General features: G+C 44.7%; 1 protein-coding gene across 1 annotated transcript in view; it reads left to right on the top strand.

The window, feature by feature from the left end:
* Positions 1–2,806, top strand: part of irx1a (iroquois homeobox 1a) — a 4,256-nt gene extending 1,450 nt beyond the window's left edge. The window contains exons 2-4 of the mRNA XM_029839366.1: positions 70–1,162; positions 1,444–1,519; positions 2,309–2,806. Of these exons, the coding sequence (XP_029695226.1) occupies positions 70–1,162; positions 1,444–1,519; positions 2,309–2,384 (1,245 nt within the window). The 3' untranslated portion in view covers positions 2,385–2,806. The remainder of the gene's footprint in view (positions 1–69; positions 1,163–1,443; positions 1,520–2,308) is intronic.
* Positions 2,807–21,582: the final 18,776 nt, after the last annotated feature.

Here is a 21,582-nt window from a genome sequence, read left to right as displayed (position 1 = left end):
GTGAATGAGAAAGTGTCTGGCCTCTGTTTCATGTGCTGCAGTTATTAAATACTATCTTTTACTCTGAAGGGATCCCAGTATGAACTCAAGGACAGCCCCGGTGTCCACCCTGCCAGCTTCGCGGCCCACACGGCCCCGGCTTTTTATCCATACGGCCAGTTTCAGTACGGGGACCCGGCCAGGCCCAAAAACGCCACCCGGGAGAGCACCAGCACCCTGAAGGCATGGCTCAACGAGCACAGGAAGAACCCGTATCCGACCAAAGGGGAGAAGATCATGCTGGCCATCATCACCAAGATGACCCTGACGCAGGTCTCCACGTGGTTCGCCAACGCCAGGAGGAGGCTCAAGAAGGAGAACAAGATGACGTGGGGCGGTAGGAGCAAAGACGGCGAGGACGGGAACCTGTTCGGCAGCGGGGACGAGGCGGAGAAAAACGAAGACGAGGAAGAGATCGATCTGGAGAGCATCGATATCGACAAGATCGACGACAACGACGGGGATCAGAGCAACGACGACGACGACGATAAGTCAACGGAGGGCAGCAGGGAGCACAGGGGGGGCGCGGTGGGGGGCGCGGAGTTGGACAGCTTGGAGAGAAGACGGGCCTTCGCCCTGCAGGCCCACGAGGCCTTTGACAAATCGAAGAGCGCAATTTCAGTTCACCCAGGGAGTAAAGAGAACCCGGACGGCAACAACAACACCCGAGTTCTGTCCCCCGACAGACCCGGAAACTTTCCGCTACCATCCAGCATCAAGCCCAAAATCTGGTCGTTAGCAGAAACCGCGACGTCCCCCGACAGTTCGTCCCAGAAACCGACGTCCCCCTGCAACCCGGCGTCCACCACGCACTCGTCGGCGCCTCCTCACCAGATCCAGGCCCATCCGGCCTTCCTGCCCAGCCACGGACTTTACACATGCCAGATCGGGAAGTTCCACAACTGGACGAACGGCGCTTTCCTGGGCCAGAACTCTCTGCTGAACGTGAGGTCGTTTCTGGGAGTAAACCAGCACCACCACCACCATCACCACCACCACGGCCACCACCTGCCGACCCAGCAGCAGCAGCCGACTTCGGTGGTGGTGTCCCCGGTAGCAGCTGCTGCAGCGCTCAGCGTCGACAGCAAGGCCTCGCCAGAGACGCACAGTCCAAAGCACATAGGTGAGAGCTCTGGTGGCGCACGGGCACGCGCAAAACCCGCCACAAGCACAGGGAGCGTTTGCCACAACAAACACGGCTTCGATTGTGTCGCGTTAATCTTATATTTGCTTCTTTAACGTGCATAATTCAATAGCAAAACAGCGCGCACGCTCCTTCCAGGCTGCACTGGAACCCATTATTTCCTCACATACACTCAGTTTTACGCGAAACAAATAAAATAAATTCGAAAAAATGCAACTCATGCTTTTGTTTTAAATGTTTATTTCGTTGTGGTTTTTTAGAGCACGAAAATGGTGTCAGATCCGATTCGCCTCCCTCACAGACCCTGAAGTCCCCCTTCAGACCCATCCACGACAGGTAAGACACCTTTTCTGTCGCTCTGCTTTTTCTTTTGGCTGCAAACACGCTGGGAGGTGATTTTAATTATTGAAGGTTGTTAAAGTAGAACTCAGAGCCATGCCGGATGATTCCACGTTCACTTCTGTAGCTGCTGTAAAATGCTGTGTTTACGGGGAAAGAATAAAATCAAACACCTGAAGAGGTTTAATTGAACGAAATTTCCTTTTCACGCATCGCGGGTTTCCCCCACTATGAATGAAAATTTAAATAATAAAACCACAAAGTAAAAATGAAAAGACAGTTTGTTTTGCGGGTGACAGGGGTCTTGACTCCCATCCCACTCCCCCTTTAATTCCTCCCCTCTGGGGAGAGTGTGGCTACTTATCAAGTCACAGAGTAAAACGGACTCTGTCTGGGCTGTGTGCTTTCCCTAAAGACCCCTGGGAGCCCCGGAGCCCAGGGGAGCACTCTCACCGAAGAGGGGGGAAAAGTTTCCCTCTGCTTGGAGCATTAGAAAACCATTTTCAAACATTTCCTACACGATGTTGGATAAATTATAAATAGCACACAAAGGTAACAACCATTTAAAAAAAAATCACGCAGGGGCAAAATTCAATCATCTTATTTTTATTGGCATTGTTTTTATTAATTATAATAATTATAATAAGTATTATCAGAGAGAACGAGGGGGTCAGACTGCAATCTGTTTCAAATCCAAACAGTCCGGACTTTCTGAGATGCCTGATTGAAACCCGCTGTCCAAACACGGCGGGAGTATTTATCTATGATATTTCTGTATTATTCCAGATCCTCTCTGCTCTCCAGCTCTCGGAGCCCGCAGGACGCCACGCAGCGGGTTCTCACTGCTCTCTCCTCGGCTTGATCAAGACTTTTTTTCCCCCTTTTTTTTCGTGCTTAAAAAAATAGGGGCGAGAAAAAGGACTTTACACTTCCTAAACGGACAATGAGAAATAATAATGCAGCGTAGCATTCAGAGTCAGAACAAATGGCGTCATTTGTTAATATCCTGTGGATGGATGGATGATTCCCTCTATTGTTGTGTAGCCTATAATCGCGCCTATAATGTTACTCTGTCTTTCTCCACTTTGGCCAGACAGGCTGGGACATTTTCCTAGGCTTTTTACTTTATTATAATTATTTTTATTATTATGATAATTATTATTGTCTCTACTCTTGTGTTTTTTGGTGTCGTTTCTTTAATGTAAATACCAAGTGATTTAAATTTGTATATAGGAAGCGTTGAATGAATTTGTCCAGATCGTATATTTTGCCTAATAAACTAAAGAAATTATAGAAAATCAGTTTTCGCGGCGCATTATTATTATTATTATTATTATTATTATTATTATTATTATTATTATTATTATTATTATTATTATATGAGCTTGAACAGGGGTAAGAGGGGGGCAGAAATACAGCTTGGCTGTGTGTAAGCCCCCTTAATTTTATTCCAGTTCGGGAGGGAAGCAGCGTGGACGCATTGAGGTGCTAATAAGTGTCCAGATGGTTGCTGGTGACAGAAAATGGACAGGAGCAGCTGGGAAGGTCATTAAGTAATAATATGGAAACGCCCAGTCCAAACAAAATCAAATGGTTAAAATCTAATCTGTCAGAGAAAGAAGTCGATTCCGAGATAAATTATTAATTTTTTTTTTTTTTTTTTTTTTTTTTGGTCGTTTCTAGGTGGAGGGGGGAGAAGAAGGAAGGGGATCCCACTGTCGGGGTCGCTGTTTTTGGGGGGTCTGTGTCTGTTCTGATGCTGATAATGATCATTTGCTTATAAAAAGGGGGCTTTTTTGCTTCACATTCGCAGACCAAAAGCAAATATTGATTTACAACATGCAGTCGAATAGAATTTAATCATCATCAGGAAAAAAGACAGCATAATTATCTGTGATCACATGGATATATTTTTCACCTCTTTATTTCGAATTCACAGCAATTGTTATTTTCATAATTTGATCTCCTTTAATTCATTTTTAATGTAATCGCGTTGTTGTTCGTTTCAACAGGAAGCTTCTAATTTTTGAAACCGTGACATGAATCGTAACAAAAGAAAACATTTGTCACATGATTTCGGTCTTCTGTTTTAAATAGCAGTAAAATGCAAAATGAGATGTTCTACTGGGTGAAGTATTCCAAACTGGGCAGCCTGAACGGAGCCTGTCTGTTCTGCAATATCACAGCGACCTCTATAGGCCGCTGTGCTGCTGCGGGGGGTGGAAAACGACTTCTACTCACCGTGGAGCCATAAATCACATGGAAATATTGTTAAGATAACTGTATTATCACGTACAATAGAGCCTGCTGTGTACTTTACAGCTTGATTTACACCACTACAATCCAACCGGAATTAATAGAAGAATGAAACATAGTTAAACGAGATTATTCACAGGATAAATACACACCTATATTATATTGTTGAGAGAAATGCCGCGGTTAATTTTGGGACTAAATTAAGGCACCATTTTGCAAAAATTGATGCAACGTGCAAAGGGCAAAAGGGTGGATTTTTTTAAATTTTATTTTTAAATGCTGGGTAAACATTGACCACCGGCTGATTTTGTGTGGCAGAGGGAGAAGTCTGCGCGCACCAATCCGTGTCAGCCATCCGCTAAACAGTCACGCAGCGGAGCAAAAATTAACAAAGGTCGCCAAAGGTTCTGTGGGCGGGAACGGGGTCACAAATTTACATCACGACTGGAACATGCTCATATTTTTAATTTGTCTGCGCTCACATATATTTTTAAATAAAATACAGTCTCTTTTTGAGGAAAAAATATTACTGATAAATGGTTGCATTAAAATATCGTTTCCATTAAGACGCATGAAAACGTGTCAATTCCAGTTGAGCTAAAAGTCATTAATGATTCTAATATTAAGTCAGAACGAGGTTAAAAAGGCAGGTGCGTAGATTCCGAACCGCCCTCCTCTCTCCGGCGCTCCGTATTTGCATGACATCCTCTCATGAGCTGGCTTTTGGGGGGCTAAAAATTAAATAACCTCTCGGTGTCCCGTTTATTCCTTTTGTAGTGGAGCAGCGTGAGTTTAGCTCGCTGCGGGCCATAATATTATATACAAAATTATTCATTTAGCGAGTGGATGTACAGCGAATTGTCTAATGCGTAATGAGCGGGGCTGCAGCTGATAATTAGGCTGTCACTTGCAGCCATTTTCTTCCCCACATGCCACATGCGGGGGGGGGGGGGGGGGGGGGGGGGGGGAGGACCATGAAATAATAAAAGAGCTGAAAAATGAATTAAATGTAAATATAGTGCTAACAATAATGCTCTGTGGGATTCCAGAGGTAAAGACACAATAATGTGTGCTCATTTAAACACTGCATAAGCTGTAACATGGTAATAGGCCAATTATTATTATTCATAGCTTTAAAAAGAGTTTAAAGGCATGATACAGGTGGTTATTAGCAGAAAGGAAGGAGAATTTAGTGCAGGAGCGCTGACGCCTTCTCAGGGACATGTAAATCATGACTCATGTGCGGACAATAAGTTGTTGACCCTGAAACAATTTAGCATTCTGTCACGGGCCGCGCCATCACACCAGCGCCTCTTTGTTGGGGAACAAGAGCCGTCTTCCCCCTGCAACTGAGACGTGTCACACCGTGGCTGTCCATTCATTTTAGAGTGAGTGTGTGTGTGTGTGTGTGTGTGTGTGAGGGTTGGGGGGGCAGCTGACTGCAAAGGGAGGAAAGTTTATCACTGTCTTGTCTCTTTTGGCAGAAGCAGGCTTTTCTTGCAACAGACTCGACCCCCTCGTAGTCCAACAGCACCAATGTCTTTGCCTCTTCCTGTTCTTTACAAACCCCTACCCCCCCCAACCACCACCACCACAACCCCCCCCCCCCCCCCTTTCCTGCGCCTCCATTCAACATCTCTGTTGTCTTTCCCCGAAGATGCCCGCCCATATCTGTGGCCCTCTAATCCATTTATCTAGCCTCACGAGCGCGGCGCTGGTCGGTCGACGGCACAAAAGCCTCTTTGGCCTTCTGAGGGGAAACAACAACAAGCAATAACAAGGTGGCGGCGGCGCCGGCAACACTGGGCCACCATTGAACCCAGCCGACTGCCCTCCCTGTTTCAGCAGCCCAAAGGCGGTGGAGGGGATGGAAGGCCAGCTCACAGACTTTCTTCATTCCAGTCGCCTCAGATGACTGTAGGACACGATTCCTGCCACAGGAAGAGGTTTGGATGATTCGGTTGCAAAAGGAAAACAGAGGCTCCCGGCACAGCTACGCTCCAACACAAATAGCAACACAAACCTGGTACTTGCATGACAACTGGTTGGATGGATGGCTGGCTGGCTGGCTGGCTGGCTGGCTGGCTGACTCGCTGCCTGTTCAGCAACAACCTCGCAAAACCTGACAACCCCAGCAGACCCCCACTGACAGAAAAAGCTGGCGTGGCACAGAGACACCCTGGAAATAAACCGAGGCTATGGCTCGTGTTTTCCTGCCTCCCTTTCATGTCGGCCACTCAAAGCAACATTCTTGGGTTTTGATCGGCTAAGAAAGAGAGAAAGATAACAAGGTGAGGCGGGGGGAACGCCGGAGTAAACTTTTTGCCCCCCCCCCCCCCCACCTCCATGTCTCACTCGAACATTCTTTCTGACTCTGAGTGAAGAACACAGGAGCTCTTTCACTCCACCACGGTGAGGACAATATGCCTATTTGGATCCCCCTCTCAAAGCACCGTGCCAAATATTGGGGCACTAATTAGCCGGCCTAATCTAGAAATATTATCCTCAAATCTCAGATATCCTGACTGAGATGCTCTATTTTGAGAGCCCTCAGCTGAACATGGAGGTTCATTATTGTCTTGTTTGCTACATGTTGGTAGATCAAAGATGTTTCTCTGTGTCTGTTGTTGTTTAAAGGGCATTGACAGGCTCCAATGTGCACACACACACACACACACACACACAATCACACACACACACACACACTTGTACTTATATCTTTGTTAAGACAGTGCATTAACTAGATCCCTACCCTAAACAACACAATCCCCTCACCTTAACACTTACCCAAACACTAACCAAAACCCAATTCCAACTTCAACCTTTAAACCATGTCTTAACCCTCCGACAGTCCTTTGAAGTTGTGAGGACCGGTCAAAATGTCCTCACTTTGCTAGTAGAATGAGTATTTTTCTACTCAATATGGAGCAAATATAAGAACACACACAGGCGCGTGCACTTGTGTATTCCTGTTCCATTAATGACTCTGCAAAATAATTAAAGCCACTCTGAGTGGAGGATTGGTGCAGAGCCACATCTACCAGAATAGAACACACACACGAACACACACACACACACACACACATGCTGCATACGCATTCTCAGTGCAGCCTGTTGGAGGATCAGAAATGTTTCGCCTTAATTATCCTTCAGTATGGATCATGTTCTTCAGGAGGGACGAGTAATGATGGTGGTATTTATAGTCGCCCATTCTCTCCCTGTAATTACACACCCTTAAAAAATTGGGAGTTTTTACATTTGCCGTGTGTTTGAAAACGTAAATGAGACAGACGACCACTGTTGTCGGATTCACTTTGAAGTGAATTCCCCACCCCGAACCCGATCCAATAGAAAGTTTGACTCTTTCTTTCTGTGCAGAAACTTTCTTTCTTTTGGTCTCAGCTAACTTTTCGGTCTTTCTGCAGCAAAAATGAGCGTTTCCGTGAAACATCACAAGAAACTCTTTGCTTAAAATGGCAGAAAATCTTAAGCATGTCAAGTTTTACCTTTGACTGATTTGCTGAGGCTTGAGCAGATATTTTAAGACCGTGTGTATGTGCGTGTGTGTGTTTAATAATAAAATGCAGGTCGACATGGCAAAGGAGCCAAAGGGCCCCGTGCCCCCTTCTTCCTGTCTGCACAGATATCTCCGCAGCGTCAGATAATAAAGTCTGATTCTGCCGGCCTCTTTTTTGATGTGATGCCATTGTGGTTTGGGCTAATTCCAGGGAAGGGGGGGAGATGCAGGAGGGGAGAGCTCGGCCATCTGAAGTGTCGTTGTGCAGCTGTGGCTGGAGTGCAGGAATTTCCATTCAGGAGAGGATGCGTTTCTCTGAACGCTTGCCGCAACATGTGCACGGCAGAAGGTGCGATCAAATGGAGCGTGCCGGTTCATGCGAAATCTCTCCTCTCTCTTTTCAGCCATCGTCTCTTTTCCTGCAGCCATCAATCTCACATTCCTTCTTTTGTGTCAAGACCTTATTTTATTGATTTGAAAATATACGAGGAGCGAGATTTAACACCTAACAAAGATTAATAATTAGATTATTACATCACAGCTGGGCTGAAATCAGTGTAGGGCAACGTTTTAACAGCTGAATGCCTTACAGATATTTAACTATAATGGTATTTGTGGCTAAATTCATGTATCCGGACTTACATTTCCAATTTCCAGTCTAATGCCACCACCCTGCATGAGTTATGAATAATTTCCAGATGGGAAACCCAGTATCTGCTCAAGCCTTCATCGCCTTGTCCACAGCAGACAATTACATTGTCAGAAGCTGTCACCTCGTGTGCGGCAGCCAGCGCACCGACTGGCGGCTCACCTGAAACACAGGAAGAGCGAGACGAGAGCACAATATGTCGGAGCGATCGCTTCTCACGCGCGGACCTGAACTAAACCGGGCCGGACCGCCTCGCAGTGATACCTTTCCCCTTTGCTTGAACTGGAGGCTCTGTCTTCACGCCTGCTGTTCCCCCCCACATGGTGCAGCATGTAATCTTATCCAAGACACATGGGGTAGGACACCATTTCGACAGGAGATGGACGTGCCAAATAATAGCTGCTAAACTATCCTGCGCGCACCTGCAGAATTACATCTGAGAAGTCCTCAGCTTTGGGTTGAATGGGACAGCCAATAGAAATATGTTTTCAATAAAAGGTCTTGAAATTTGAATGAAAAAAAATACACAATACACAAGCGTCTCCTGGAATATATGCAATATAAAGGCATTTTCAGAGGCAATTGGGATGTTACAGGTAGCCAAATATAGTCTTAAAAATGAAAGAACTGACCTAAATATTGAGTTTTGGTTTAACACAGCATGGGAACATTGGTCGATCTTGTTTTTGAAAATGATCCTCATGTCTTTTAGCTTAAAATCATTGAACCTAAGACCATCCGTAACCCCAAACTGAAAGACATCACAAACTATTATTGTAACTACTGTCTCTGCCACCGACATGCTGTACATGTAATCTATGTCATCAAAGGAACATTTTTTCCCCCGTTAACCAGGGGGCTCAGTTTCCATTCTGAAAATCTCGAGATCAACAGACATTAATACTGAGACAAAAAAAGTCCCGCGTAGGCATATAATATGTATGAGCTCTCTTATTGAGACCATGTGAATCACATGAACAAAGCATTTTTTTATGGCAAATCTTGTTTGCATCAAAGTTTAAAAATACGCGTCCACATCTTGAGGACATGCCGTCACGTTCTCCCTGTGATCTGTTCGGGCACATCTGTGGCCAATACTGTCTAGCATGTGGTCAGCCGCTTTATCTCTGCTCCAGCGTGCAGGAACAATGGAGAAGACCCTCGACTGATGGACTTCAAACGCGTGCAAATGTACGTAGGCAGTGTGAATGAATGCAACCACGCGCAATTTGGAGGCGTTTGATCCCTGGCATATACTCTCAACCATGCATACAACACACCCTCAGAGGAGGTGGCCAAACAATGTATGCATTTTAATGAATCATCCTATCAAATGCACAGACAAGCACAGGCAAAAGCACAATAAACACCTGAAATGCAAAATTCTTTGCTAGATCTAAGTCGCGTTTTTGTGTTGGGCTCTAGCCTACAGTTGCAAATCCAAAACCAGATTTTTGCATCCGCCCGATCAGTGTTAGCTTTAGATTGAACAACACTTAAGCAGTTATTACCGTTACACACCGGGCTTCTGCTGTAAATACGTATGTGTCAGCTTAATCGCTGTACACTTTGCCAAAAGAGTGGATATCTTTCCAATTTAAAAATTTCATAAGCCTGTTAATCCGTGCATAGCCAGTGTGTCCTTCCATCCCAGCAATCTACAGCCTGTGCCGCTGGGCTACTGTGCAGGCAAGAAAATAAAATCAAAACAGTGAATGGTGCTTTGCCTTTTAACTAAGATTAGTACAGTTCTGATGCACAGCGACTTTTAAAATATGTATCAAAGCTGTTGGAATGCCAGCAGTTGGTAAGGGGTGGAAGCGGTGCTGGCATGGACGATTGGAAGTTCCAAGTCTTCAGCAGGCCTCACACCCCCCATGTGTGTTATTGGCTGGACCACAATTGCAATCATTGGGAAAAAAGAGGGAGAAAAGAGTAGCCAAGAATGGAAGAGGAGATGGAGTGATAGCGGGACAGAGGAAAAGTTCGGTGACTCGATCATTTCTCCTACCAAGGACGGGACCTTGATTGACCAGCTGCCTTGCTCACCCTCCCCTCACTCTCTCTGCTTCCTTGTCATCTCACTCTCCTTCCTTGGGAAAGCACTTGCTGGGAAGGATCTTTACGGACTCCTGGGCATGTCGGCAATTCTGGGGCTCCTTAAAAAGCTGCCAGTTTAACAGCTGTGTGTACAGACTGGGCCCTGGATGAAGCACTGGGAAGTAGCGGGGCTCACACCATAGGGTGAAGTCTTTATGAGGGACCCTCCTGCGTGGCGGTTGCTGCTGGGGCTGTTAATTGGCCCACTCTGAAGTCCTGTATATCTGCCCTTTATAATCCAGGCGCAGGCGAGGCAGCAGGGAACACCAAACGTTTATCCAGCGCTCAGGCGCTGTACAATCTCTGCTCCCAACACACCCCCCCGTTCAACAAGTTGTTTTGATAGTGTTGGAGCACATGTGTTACAGGCGTGACTAAACGCACGATTTTACCGAGTACGATGAAACATCATAAATCACGAAATAATGAAAAACACGGCCCGCGCATAACTTTTATATATGAGCTAATCTTCTGAGAAGCTACCAGCCTAACCGCGAGCAGCTCGTCCCTGACGCACCATGTGAGGAAAGTAAACAAACGGGTCCAACTAAAGACCCCGGGATGCCATTTCCTTCTCAGCTGTGTTTTCTCTTCTAGTGTGTGTGTGTGTGTGAGTGTGTGTGTGTGTGTGTGTGTGTGTGTGTGAGTGTGTGAGTGATGTTATTTCTGACCACAATCATTATGTTACTTTTCAAATCTTCCCATGGATTTTATTTGTTGACGTAAGTGTTTTTCAAAATTAAAGCATCAATATACTGTATGACACCTGAGAGTTTTCTTTTTACTCTTTCCATGTCCTCGAAGCACTAGGGTTATGAAACAAGGAATTCTGTCCGAATATAAATGTCAGCATGCTTCTTGTGACTGAAAAAACTGAAAAAAGGAGACACTTATTCTGACCAAGAAAGACTCAAAACTAAATGAGTCCGTGAAGCCGAGAGTGATGATGAACTGCAGTCACAGACCCTGAGGGACTGTCATGGAGAGGAAAGAACAAACTTACATGGATATGACTTTAATCTAAATTAATTAGAAGACAATAGCTTTCAGAATTGCCCTAATTCCAGTTACTTGAGTAATGATCAAATGTCGATGCAGTTTCAAAATTGCTGAAAAACATTAGCATTACCCAAAACCAGCTGCAAAATTCTAATGTAAAATAAAAAGAAAATGTAGATCTTAGTAATAATAACATACAGAAAAACCCTTTAGCTTCTGTGGAGTTCTGTGGATTTTTTTTTTCTCCAATGTAGCTTCCTTAATTTCCATCTTCTGATTCTTTTTCCAAAGTTACACAATGTAAATATATGAAGAATTATCCTAAATTCGAAAGCTTTAAAAGCAGGTGTGCAGCATTAATTTCAGATCATCTAACTGCACACTTCACGGGAACACCAGGAGCCACGGTTCAAGCTCCCATGAAAATAAAATAAATCCTTCAACACTGCGGTGACATCAGTGCTGAGTCAGTCTATGACGTCAGTGTGTTACGCACATCTGGAGTCGCCTTCACCCAGAAGACCAGCAGGTAGAATCCAGCATGAGGAAAAGCAAGATGCCTTCCAGCTTTTGTCTAAAAGAGCGCGCCGTTAAAGAAAAGCCGCGATGGAAGAGAAGACACCAGACGAGTCGCGGGAACCTGCCCGTGAACCTTCGCACTGAGATTTTGCTCATGTGACAAATTGATTTATTCAGCCACATCCTCTTCCAGTTATTGCTGCACATGATGCACAGATGAAAGTCTTTATAAAAGCCAGCCATCAGCACATACCGGCAGATGACATGGATGGCTGGAGACAGTAGATATGGTGAGTGGCCCCATAACAGCAGAAAGAGAGTCCAGCGACAACCAAAAAACAAAAACCAAAGCATGATTAAAAACTGAAAGAATTATAAATAAGAAAGCAAAACCAAAAAGAAATGGTTGAAAAAAAGGGTGATAGCAGGAGAGGACAGGGGAGGATAGAGCAGCGGGAGATTTAGGGCAGATGAGGAGCCCATGAGGTCGCCACATGAGCTCCAGATTAACCACAATCCTCTAAATGGAGACAAACATACGCCAGCGTCTCCTGTTGGCCTTCCACGGACGCCCCTAAACGATTGTAAACATTAGTTTTCAAAAAAAAAGGGGAGGGCTCCCCGGGGCCACTTCTGGGCACTGGGTCCCACTGTCTCAGCCGCGGTGCGAGATAATCACCAACAGATAATGTTTGGTTAGAGCAGACATTTCTGAGGGCCGAATTTACCGCTGATGCTGAAGGCAGCGCCTCTCCGACAAGCTCTGGCAAAAATGTCCACGTTGTAAAACGGGAACGTGTGGAGGATGAGCTGTGTTGCTTTACGTTTGCGGTTTCCCTGGAACTGATCCCCCGTCATTACCGAGGACAGGACCCCGACTCTTACAGCACATTTGTACGACTTAAAAACCAGGCAATATGGTCTGAGGTCAAACTGAGAAGTGATATATATATATAATGTATATATAGGAAAGGGGGTATATGCAAGGCACTTAGGACAATATTTTTAAAAGCAGAAGATAGATCACCTTTACAGATTCCTTCATAATTGCATATGTAAATATTTTAAGTTTGTATAAATCTTATAAATCATACATTAAAGGAAAATTGTGCGTCCCAGAAAAGACGAGCCATACATCACTCGTGGGTAATACGTTGGTTTTTTGTCTCTTTATTTGTAGCTATAAATATGGAAAAAAGAAATACTAATAAATTAGGAAATGAAGTAGATGAAGCACGGGAGCATATTTCCCCAGAATATCCATTGTTGTTTAGACTTTCATGTCACTGGTCTCTGAAGAACTCCGCGTTGCCTCGAACCAACTAATTATTTACCAGATTTGACACCAAACAAATCCAACCTCTCCGAGTTTACGTTAAACAGGCCGCGGTGCGCTGGCGTTCCTCACAGATGAAACCTCGCATGTGTCACGTCGAGCGCGCCTCCTTTTGTGGCATGTTTTCATCCCTCAAGCGCTACTTTACTCTGTTTGAAGTCTCATTTATTTTACCTACGTACGGGGCTTCAGAATTGATTAGGCCTTTTGTGCAAACACCCATGGCGCTGTGTTGGCGTTGCACAGGCCCAAGGAGGAGAGCTCCTTCCCATCTGAGTCATTAAAGGCATAGCTCGTCCTGACATTATTGCCGTTTCCAAGTTTCCCCCGAAGGAATACAAGAGGAAACCAAATGTAAACAAAGCAGACATGTGAAAGGAGATATTTAATTCAAACTTTCACATTGAAAATGGAAACCTGGGCTTTGTTTACATTTGCCTCCCGCGGGACCGCTAACACTTGTGCCCCGACGTTTAATTGGTCCACCGGCGGAGCGTCCGCAGCTGCTTAAGGTCACTTGGAAAATACAAAACTGCAAATGTATCCGATGTACGTGTGCGGTCTCCGTTCAGAAATGAACCTGAAAGCTGAAGATGGACAGAACATCAGTTCTTGCGGTCCGCTCCAAGGAAACATGCACAGAAATGACTGCGATAACCCTTCCTTGTTACACACAAGCACGAAAACTTGAATTCAATAACAGCCTAATTAGATTACACCCTTTTACGTGTGACGCTGAACACAATCTCTCGTGTATTATTCTTGTTTTCATTTATGTTATATAGCGGTCGTAATTATTGTGCTAGTTAAAACCGAGATCGGGTTTAACGTCAGAATTTGTCCTGTGTATTTACAGAAACGGGGGCTCCTGTTATCAGGTCATGGGGAGTCACTGTTGGGGTCAAGAATTAATATCACCAGGTATTCAAGAACGTCAACAGACGAAGATTCGGACAGTCTGGAACGGTGGCCTGTCCAAACAATGAGGACATTGTTATTTTCGCCAGCCTGTTGACACAAGTCGTCGGGGACTGTATTATGTGGCTGGACAGCTGTTTCCACAAGAACTGTAAAGAGCGAAAGACGAGAAAGAAATGAATGTGTAAGCGTGATTACATTACCGAGTGTCCCGGGCAGCATACTGTAATCAAACAATTAGAGGGGAGCAATGTACTGGTGGACTACCGCTGCACCAGTCTGTCGGTGTCTCTCACTCCTGATATAAACACAATTACTGTTATTAGAGGATGCGATCAGGTTTCATGATTTGGCCTGTAAACATGCGAAGCGGAGGACATTTTCACAGGACCTCAGCGAAGCTCCAAAAGAGGAAGTTTCTCAAGTTGGCTGGTAGTTTGTTGCTGGAGGTTGAAGAGGGGGAGGGGGGCAGGATGGAGAGTCAACACTAGACCCATCACGATTTTGTCAGGGACACTTTGTTAGCCTAGAGAAAGAGTAGGAAAGAAAAGAGAGTTGAAGAAGAGATGGGGACCGTAGCAGCCCACTTGGCAGGCCGGCTCTGTCGGACAGATGTGCTTTAGGGGGTTGCATTGGTGGGATTCTGGTAGAGTCTCCAGTTTGTATTCATCCAAGATGGCCACAGTGGGGCTCTATGGCCAATCCATGCTGGAGGCCCTGGAACAGGGAGATCACGAAAGCTCGGGACAGTGTAGCACGACACGCACGCGCGCACACAAACACGCGGTGAGAGAAAAGGCTGGCGTCCCACAGGGCAGGGCTGAAAGCGACACCATGTTCAGCTGGTACGACATGATGAAAGTGAACTGGAACACATTGTGTCGGACTGCCAGGCGAAGGGACACCGCGTCTCCGATGATCTTTTTTAAGCATGAAGAAGTGTGTTTCTGTGTGAGTGTTTGTGTGTTTGTGTGTAAAGACTTACATTGTCAACCGGAGTTGTCATAGAAACTGTTGCCATGTAGCCGCTAATCGATTAAGCGACTTAAAGTCGCAGAGCATCTGACGGACGGCGAAGAAGCCCTGCAAAGTTCTGCTGTGAGCATGTGCAGATGTCCACCGAAGGATGTGAAGCCAGTTTTCCACAGTTTCAAATTCTCTGAAAACATATTCCAGACAACGACTGAATTAAATCTAAACATATTTATCGCACCATTAAATGCAGGTGACACTCTTGCACTTTCAGGATGTGCACTTTTACCGACGCTAATCATTTCAAAAGGTGAGTAAAACAAGAACACATCCATGAAAAATTGCTCTTATTCGATATTGTGCGGCAACATGTTGAAGCAATAAAGGCATCCCAAGCTAGTTTTACAATCTTGAGCACTGAGTCACACGTAAGCACTTGCCAGCAAGAGCACATCCCTCACCCACATGGATATACTTTGTGTCAGCCGTGTTTTGAGCAAGATTTTGTGTGTTAGGGTCAAAGGCGACCTCTTGACACGGGGAGTTTATACATGCTAATGAGGTCTGCACTCTAACCCCATTGCTAAGTACATATGGCTCACACACACCGGCTTGCTTTTCTTGCATTTGTGTTGTATCGGCGTGACAATATAGTGAAAGGCTGAAAGAAAACAAAACCAAGGGAATAAAAGGAAAATGGTCCCTGGATTAATTCCACCTTGGACAGGAGAAACCAAAAGTTATCTTGAAATTAAAGATGTGCTTTGATTACTTTTACTTTCTGTCATTTTTTTCTTTATTTCGTTCAATGGTCGAGTAAAAGTTTACAACAATGTTTTGGCCTAGACGTTGTGTAATATATTTATATCATCTTATTCTAAGTCGGGTGAACTTGGAAGAGTTTCTTTTTTCACACAGAGATGCCCCCCCCCCCCAAAAAAAAAAAGAAAAAAAAGAGAGAAATCTCACAAGGGGAAAGTTGCAGCTTTTGAAAACTCACTTTTCTCAGCCAAACTTCTTATACATATTTGTAAGAAAATCAAAGCCTCTTTGTGGCGCTGGCCCTAATCCTTTCTCTGGCACATAAAGGATGTACCTTTAAACTGGCTTTCACTCCTCTGACAACCATGCAAATTGGTGAGAGGTAGGATGCCATCTCATTGACATTGTTTGTTAGAATAACATTGCGCAGGGGGAAAGGTCCCGTCCCAGGCATTCCATAGAGACCCTCCCCTCTGTGAAGTGGCCTGATGAATTGTCACAAGCTTGTTATTTGTCATTAGTTTCTAGCATTTCTTCCTTCTGTTGGCCAAACTAATTCAATCTTCTAGGGGGTAATCTCATTGAATCCCCCAGGACTTTTTTTTCTTCTTTTTTGGAGTGGGGGTTCTCTTCTTTCCTGCCTTTTTTCTTTCTTTTTTAACACAGCGCCATACCTGACCCAGTTTATTTCCTCTTGACAGCATCCCACAACAGTTTGCATAGCGCATTACAAATAAAATCAAATCTACTTTAATAGCACAAAAGAATTCGACTGAATAGTGACTTTGTCTCCGGCTGTAACATTTGCATGAAAACAGTGACAGATATTCATTCGCTGAGCAAATTATGCTTCTTTATTTGCCAACACTTGAATTAATTCTGCAGTATTAATCCATGAGTGCACGACTCTCCCGCGACAGCCTCCTGGAAGGAGCAGGAACGTGTGTTTACTCTCCGATGATTCACCCTTAAGGGCATCAATCAGAAGTCACATTGTAATGAGATCCAGAAGTGCGTTCAGATCAGAGCAGGCCACTGCTAACAGCCATATCCTTTTGATAGCACTGTGACTAAGAGTTTAATTTGGGAGCAGCCATCACATCAAAGAGTGAAGCCAGCATTTTCCTGCTTATTTGCACCCCCCATTGGGGCCTATACATTATACAGTAGTAGAAGCACGCGGCCGCTTCTCCGCTCACGCGCTAATGCCATCCTGATTGCCTAATTTCTCATGTCAGCAACTTCTTCTGCGGAGCGCGAGTTCGACAATTAGGACACAATTGAACACGATGGTGAGGGGAGAGGGGAGCAGCGTGCAGGCCGTCTCACTGGAGGCTGGTTTTGGTTAAGAGGAAGTCGCATTTCTTTCTCCCTCCGAAGTTCATCCTTGGGACACATCAGGAAGTGACTATGACGGGCAGGCCGTGTGCCGTCAGAGAGGGAACGCCACAACTTCCAGTTAATTAAAACCATTTTAACAGCCAGAGCAAATGAGTGGTTTGGTTTGTTTGATGAGTATGGCTTTGTGTTAGTTGTGAGTGTGTTTTTGTGTATTTGTATTTCATGTATGTGTTTACTTAACACATACTCATTACACTTACATGGTAAAATATTAGCATTTGTTTTCAGAGTGTTTATATGAAGCATATTGAGCACATTATATGAGCACATTGCAAACAAGGGTCATCTTCCTTCTTTTTGACAATCATGCACCATCAGATCGTGCACATTTGATCCTCATTATGTTGCTTAGGTGAAACTTGTTATGCATGGTTTTTATGTTAATGTTCTGTTGTGTTAATGCTACTGTTCCTCAATAATATCATCACAGTTTCTTTTTTTCATTTTCTAAATTACATATATATATAATGTGGGTATAATCTTTTCTTTAATTTTACTTTTTCAGGTTACAAACAGGGTTTATTGGGATGTTAGGATTAGAAGCACCAGCACCAGTACTGCTAATTTTATTTATATTATTTGCAGACAAATAAATAGTGTTTTTATTATTTTTGTAGAATATTGATCATAAGCCAGTAAACACAAAAGACATGTTATCACGCATTATGATTTATCCAAAATATGGTCAAAATTACTATAAGACTGTTTAGAGATGATCATGGTTTTTTTTTCTTTCCAGGAGATGAACGTGGTCACAAGCTGTGAGTCATGTGGCAAGAAAAGCTGCCATGTGCTGCCTTAACCAAAGACAAAAGTTGCGCGTGGGTGGCTCCAAGTTGAAGGACGTGCGGTCTCGCATCGAGAAAAACACTTGTCAAGAAGTGCTACACAGCCACTTCCAAAAAAACAAAAAAAGGAGGAAAAAAAGACAGAAGACAGCAGATGTGTGCAGATGAAGGATCGGGATATTTCGAAGTCGTGGATTGTTTAATGGAAACTTGCAGCGATACAGTTACGTTTTCTAAGTGCTTACCTCTGATCTTATTCCTAAAATATCAGTCCTTTTAAATAACTTCCAGGCAACAAGCTCACTGCTGTGTCAGGATCTCCAGTTTCACTGATACAGGATGTTCTTGGTGTGAATGTGTGTGTGTGTGTGTGTGTGTGGGGGGGGGGGGGGGCTCTGATAAATGCCATATTGCTATTGCCAAAGAACACAACATCAAAGCAGATAAAAGAGTGAAGATCTAATAATTTCCAGTCACAGCTGGACAGTGGCATTATCTTCGTTTTGAGGCTGTGTATGCGTTATCTTCTGTTATTGGACTATTTGTCAAAGAGAGCACTTCCCTTTGTTCAAACAAACTGGTCAGTGTTGCAGATCTGGAGCAGGAGGCCAAGAGCATTCTGGTTTATCTTAACCCTGAACAAATAAACTGAAATGCTGACTAATATCTGTCCTGGAATGTGAAAAGAGTTTAACCCTCAGCTCCGTGTGTTGTTACATATAATGAATATTACAGGCCCCTCTGTATACAATGCCAGGGCTTGGTTTACTTTACTACACATGGCTGAGGCCTTCGACTGAACACTGACCCCTGGGTGAGGCAAAAGAATGCACATGTGAACAAAAACAGACCTGAAATAACCCTTTAGGACACTATAATTTAATTTATTTTCAAGTGTAGACTTTATACCTGTAGAACAGAACCACAAAATCTGCTACTTTGCAAATTTCTGCTTTGATGGTGCGTTCATAAACAGATCACATGTACTTCATTCCATATTAACTCAGCAAAAGGGCACTATGGCCAAAGAGAAGTAGGGGAAAAGGTTTGTGCCACTCTCTGGCACGAGGGGAAGAATAGAGGTGTAGTGAGGCTGTTTTGCCTGTCCGTCGCTAACAGCGGAAAATGCAGCCGGGGCTGCTCGGTGCCTGGGCCGAAGCTGTCAGACATTCGAGTGGGTCGACAGCCTTGGTGATAAGACCACTTTAAAACAGAAATGCACGCCTCTTAGCCCCTTTAAGAGGGAATCTGCTTAAAATAACACAACCATTTTGTATGTGGATCCTGCGATGTGTAATTGCCGGGCGGCAGCTTTGCACGTAATAAATCAGTGTACTGGTGATGGGTGCAAGTCAAAAATCATAAATCTCAAGGCTTTCTTTCCAGGACATTTGCTATACACAATCAGTATGTTGAGTGGATGTTTGGACACTCTATAGTCACGTTTCCTCTTGGAGCAATACAGTTTGTATTCCTGCAAACTCCAGTGTGAGCTGACAAAACTTAGAAGTGGGGTGAAATTTGAAGGACGCTGTCCACAGACTGAAAGATTTCCAGTCCTCTAGAGAACTACCGCTCAAATCCCCACGAGCCAGCATCCCGTCTCCCACTCCTCTGTGACCCAATTCCCCCAAGGTTTTAAACTGCCTGTCAAAGTTTTGCTGCGGCTCCTGACGTGGCTAAGGGGTTTCTGCGGTATGAATACCCTCAACCGTCAACGGAACACGCGGCATCCATTCTGTTTGTAGAGGCTACATTCTGATGAGGACACGTAGAGGTCAAAATACTTGGATGAAGACAATGACAGAGACGGTAGCACAATTTAAATTGACCGTGGCATCCGGCCCTAGCACCGACTGTCAGCGGCATCAGAGGGCATCACGGAGCCCGAAAACGAGGGGGAGAAAATGAACAGAGGGGAGACGGCAGTAGGGTTTGGAAAAGGGGAAGAATTTGCCTGGGAGCTTGACTTGACAGATGAGTCCATCGCCCAGATGGGGCAGAGCATCGGTGAAACAAGAGCTACTTTTATGAAGAATGTAACACAAGCCAGGGGTAGCCATGGCGAGGCCTGGTAAGCGATCTCTTGATGAAAGTGAGGGCAGTGCTCCACCTTTCATGTTTCCATAGGTTTTATTTGGAGCGCGCACAGACGGGGCCGCAGACAGAAATGACAGACAATTAAGATTGCACAAAAGGCAAGGGAAATTCAGTATCGAGCTACATGACCCCTGCTTGCCGGCAGTATTTCAATGCATATGGCCGCCTTTTGTAATGAAATTCTTGGGGAAAACCTGTGTGTGAGTGAGTGAGAGAGTGTGTGTATGTGTGTGTGAGTCAGAAAGACAGAGAGACCAGGAGAAAAGAGGGCCCGGAGCTCAAGCGTTGGGTAAAACATGCAGTTATATATACCTGGAAGATTCTGGTTTCTAAACCCACCTTCATGCATCAAAGAGCCAAAGCAATAGACGGGCGTGGGGATTAATGTGGAAATAAACCTTGGGCTTTCTACATATCAAAGACCAGATAAGCTTATGAAGTTTAATTCATATGTTTTATTCGGCTGAAAAACGGCCATTTGTGATGATGGCTGGGCTGTCCCGGCGGGATGATAGCGCGGCGATAACGATCCGGCACCAACACTTCAACTGAATCTATTTCCAAGCAGAAAGGAGCAGGTTTGAGAAATATAAATTAACCTCACCTTGCTGGGGGAAAAAAAAAAAGGTTGGTGTTGGCGGCGGCGAGGGGGTGGGGGAGTGTCTACCATGAATGTCCACGGACAGGGATTGCTTCATCCCAATGACTAAGACATCTAGTTTGAGCCATAAAGGAACGTCGCCAGTCGGGCTGCGGCTCCAGACAGAATGGAACAGTATCTTTTTTTTTCAGTGGCGAGTGATGTCTAAATCTGGGAATGGATTTTATATTTCCAGCGTAATATCAAGGGCGAGCAGGTGAGCTTCCCGGGTTTTCATTCTGCAGACGCCTAATCTTGATCTCCCCGCACATGTGGATGAGGGAGTGGGAGTCAGACGATGCAGAAAATGTGAAGGAATCAGAATGAACTTGGCAGCCCCCCCCCCCAAGTTCTCAGACGAGCATCTGCGAACTAATGAAAAAATCCGTGCACGAGTCAAAGCCGTCGTCGGTGCAAACAGGTTCTGCCTGAATTTTAAGGTGAAACGACAAATGCCCGTTTATGTTTGACAGGTATGAGCGTGGGTCTCTTTATCTTGAGCGCTACATTAATTATCATATGATATAAGACATTCTGTGAGCAATACAACCAATGGAGAAATGATTGTTATTATTTTTTTAATAATGGGAAAGAAAATATCGATCTCGAGTATCTCAAGCCGACCTGCAAATGTTCATCGTTTTCGTTCACCTGCACATTGGAACTCTCCAAACACATACAGTTTTTTTTTTCCTTTCCTTTACAGCAAAATTTCACGCAGTGGATTTTACAGGATTGTTCCCTTTAATGAGGGCCTGGAAAAGCTTATTTTCCCATCTGTGGCCCCTCTCATTGCCATTCACTTAATCAAATTACACGGCATCTTTAATCTCGCCTCATGAGCCAGTATATTAACTTAAATTCTTCAAACCCTGCAGCAATGAGTGGGTGAGATTCAAAGCAGACCCGTCTGCAGCAGAAATGCTGCATTTTTCTGTCTTCCTGCCCCCCCCATCCTCCATTCCCCATCACAGACAGTACTCTGAATGGAAGACTGAACAGAGGAATCTCAACGTGCAAATCTTTATTAATTGTTTCTGAAGCGGGAGAGCAGGGTGCGTTTGGTGACTGCTGCAGCCCTCTGGGGCGGAGTTATTAATGGA

This window comes from Takifugu rubripes, chromosome 7 (assembly GCF_901000725.2).
Source record: "Takifugu rubripes chromosome 7, fTakRub1.2, whole genome shotgun sequence".
In the NCBI taxonomy this organism is placed as follows: Eukaryota; Metazoa; Chordata; class Actinopteri; order Tetraodontiformes; family Tetraodontidae; genus Takifugu; species Takifugu rubripes.
The sequence above is the reverse complement of the archived record's forward strand: the minus strand, read 5'-3'. Positions and strand labels throughout refer to the sequence as shown.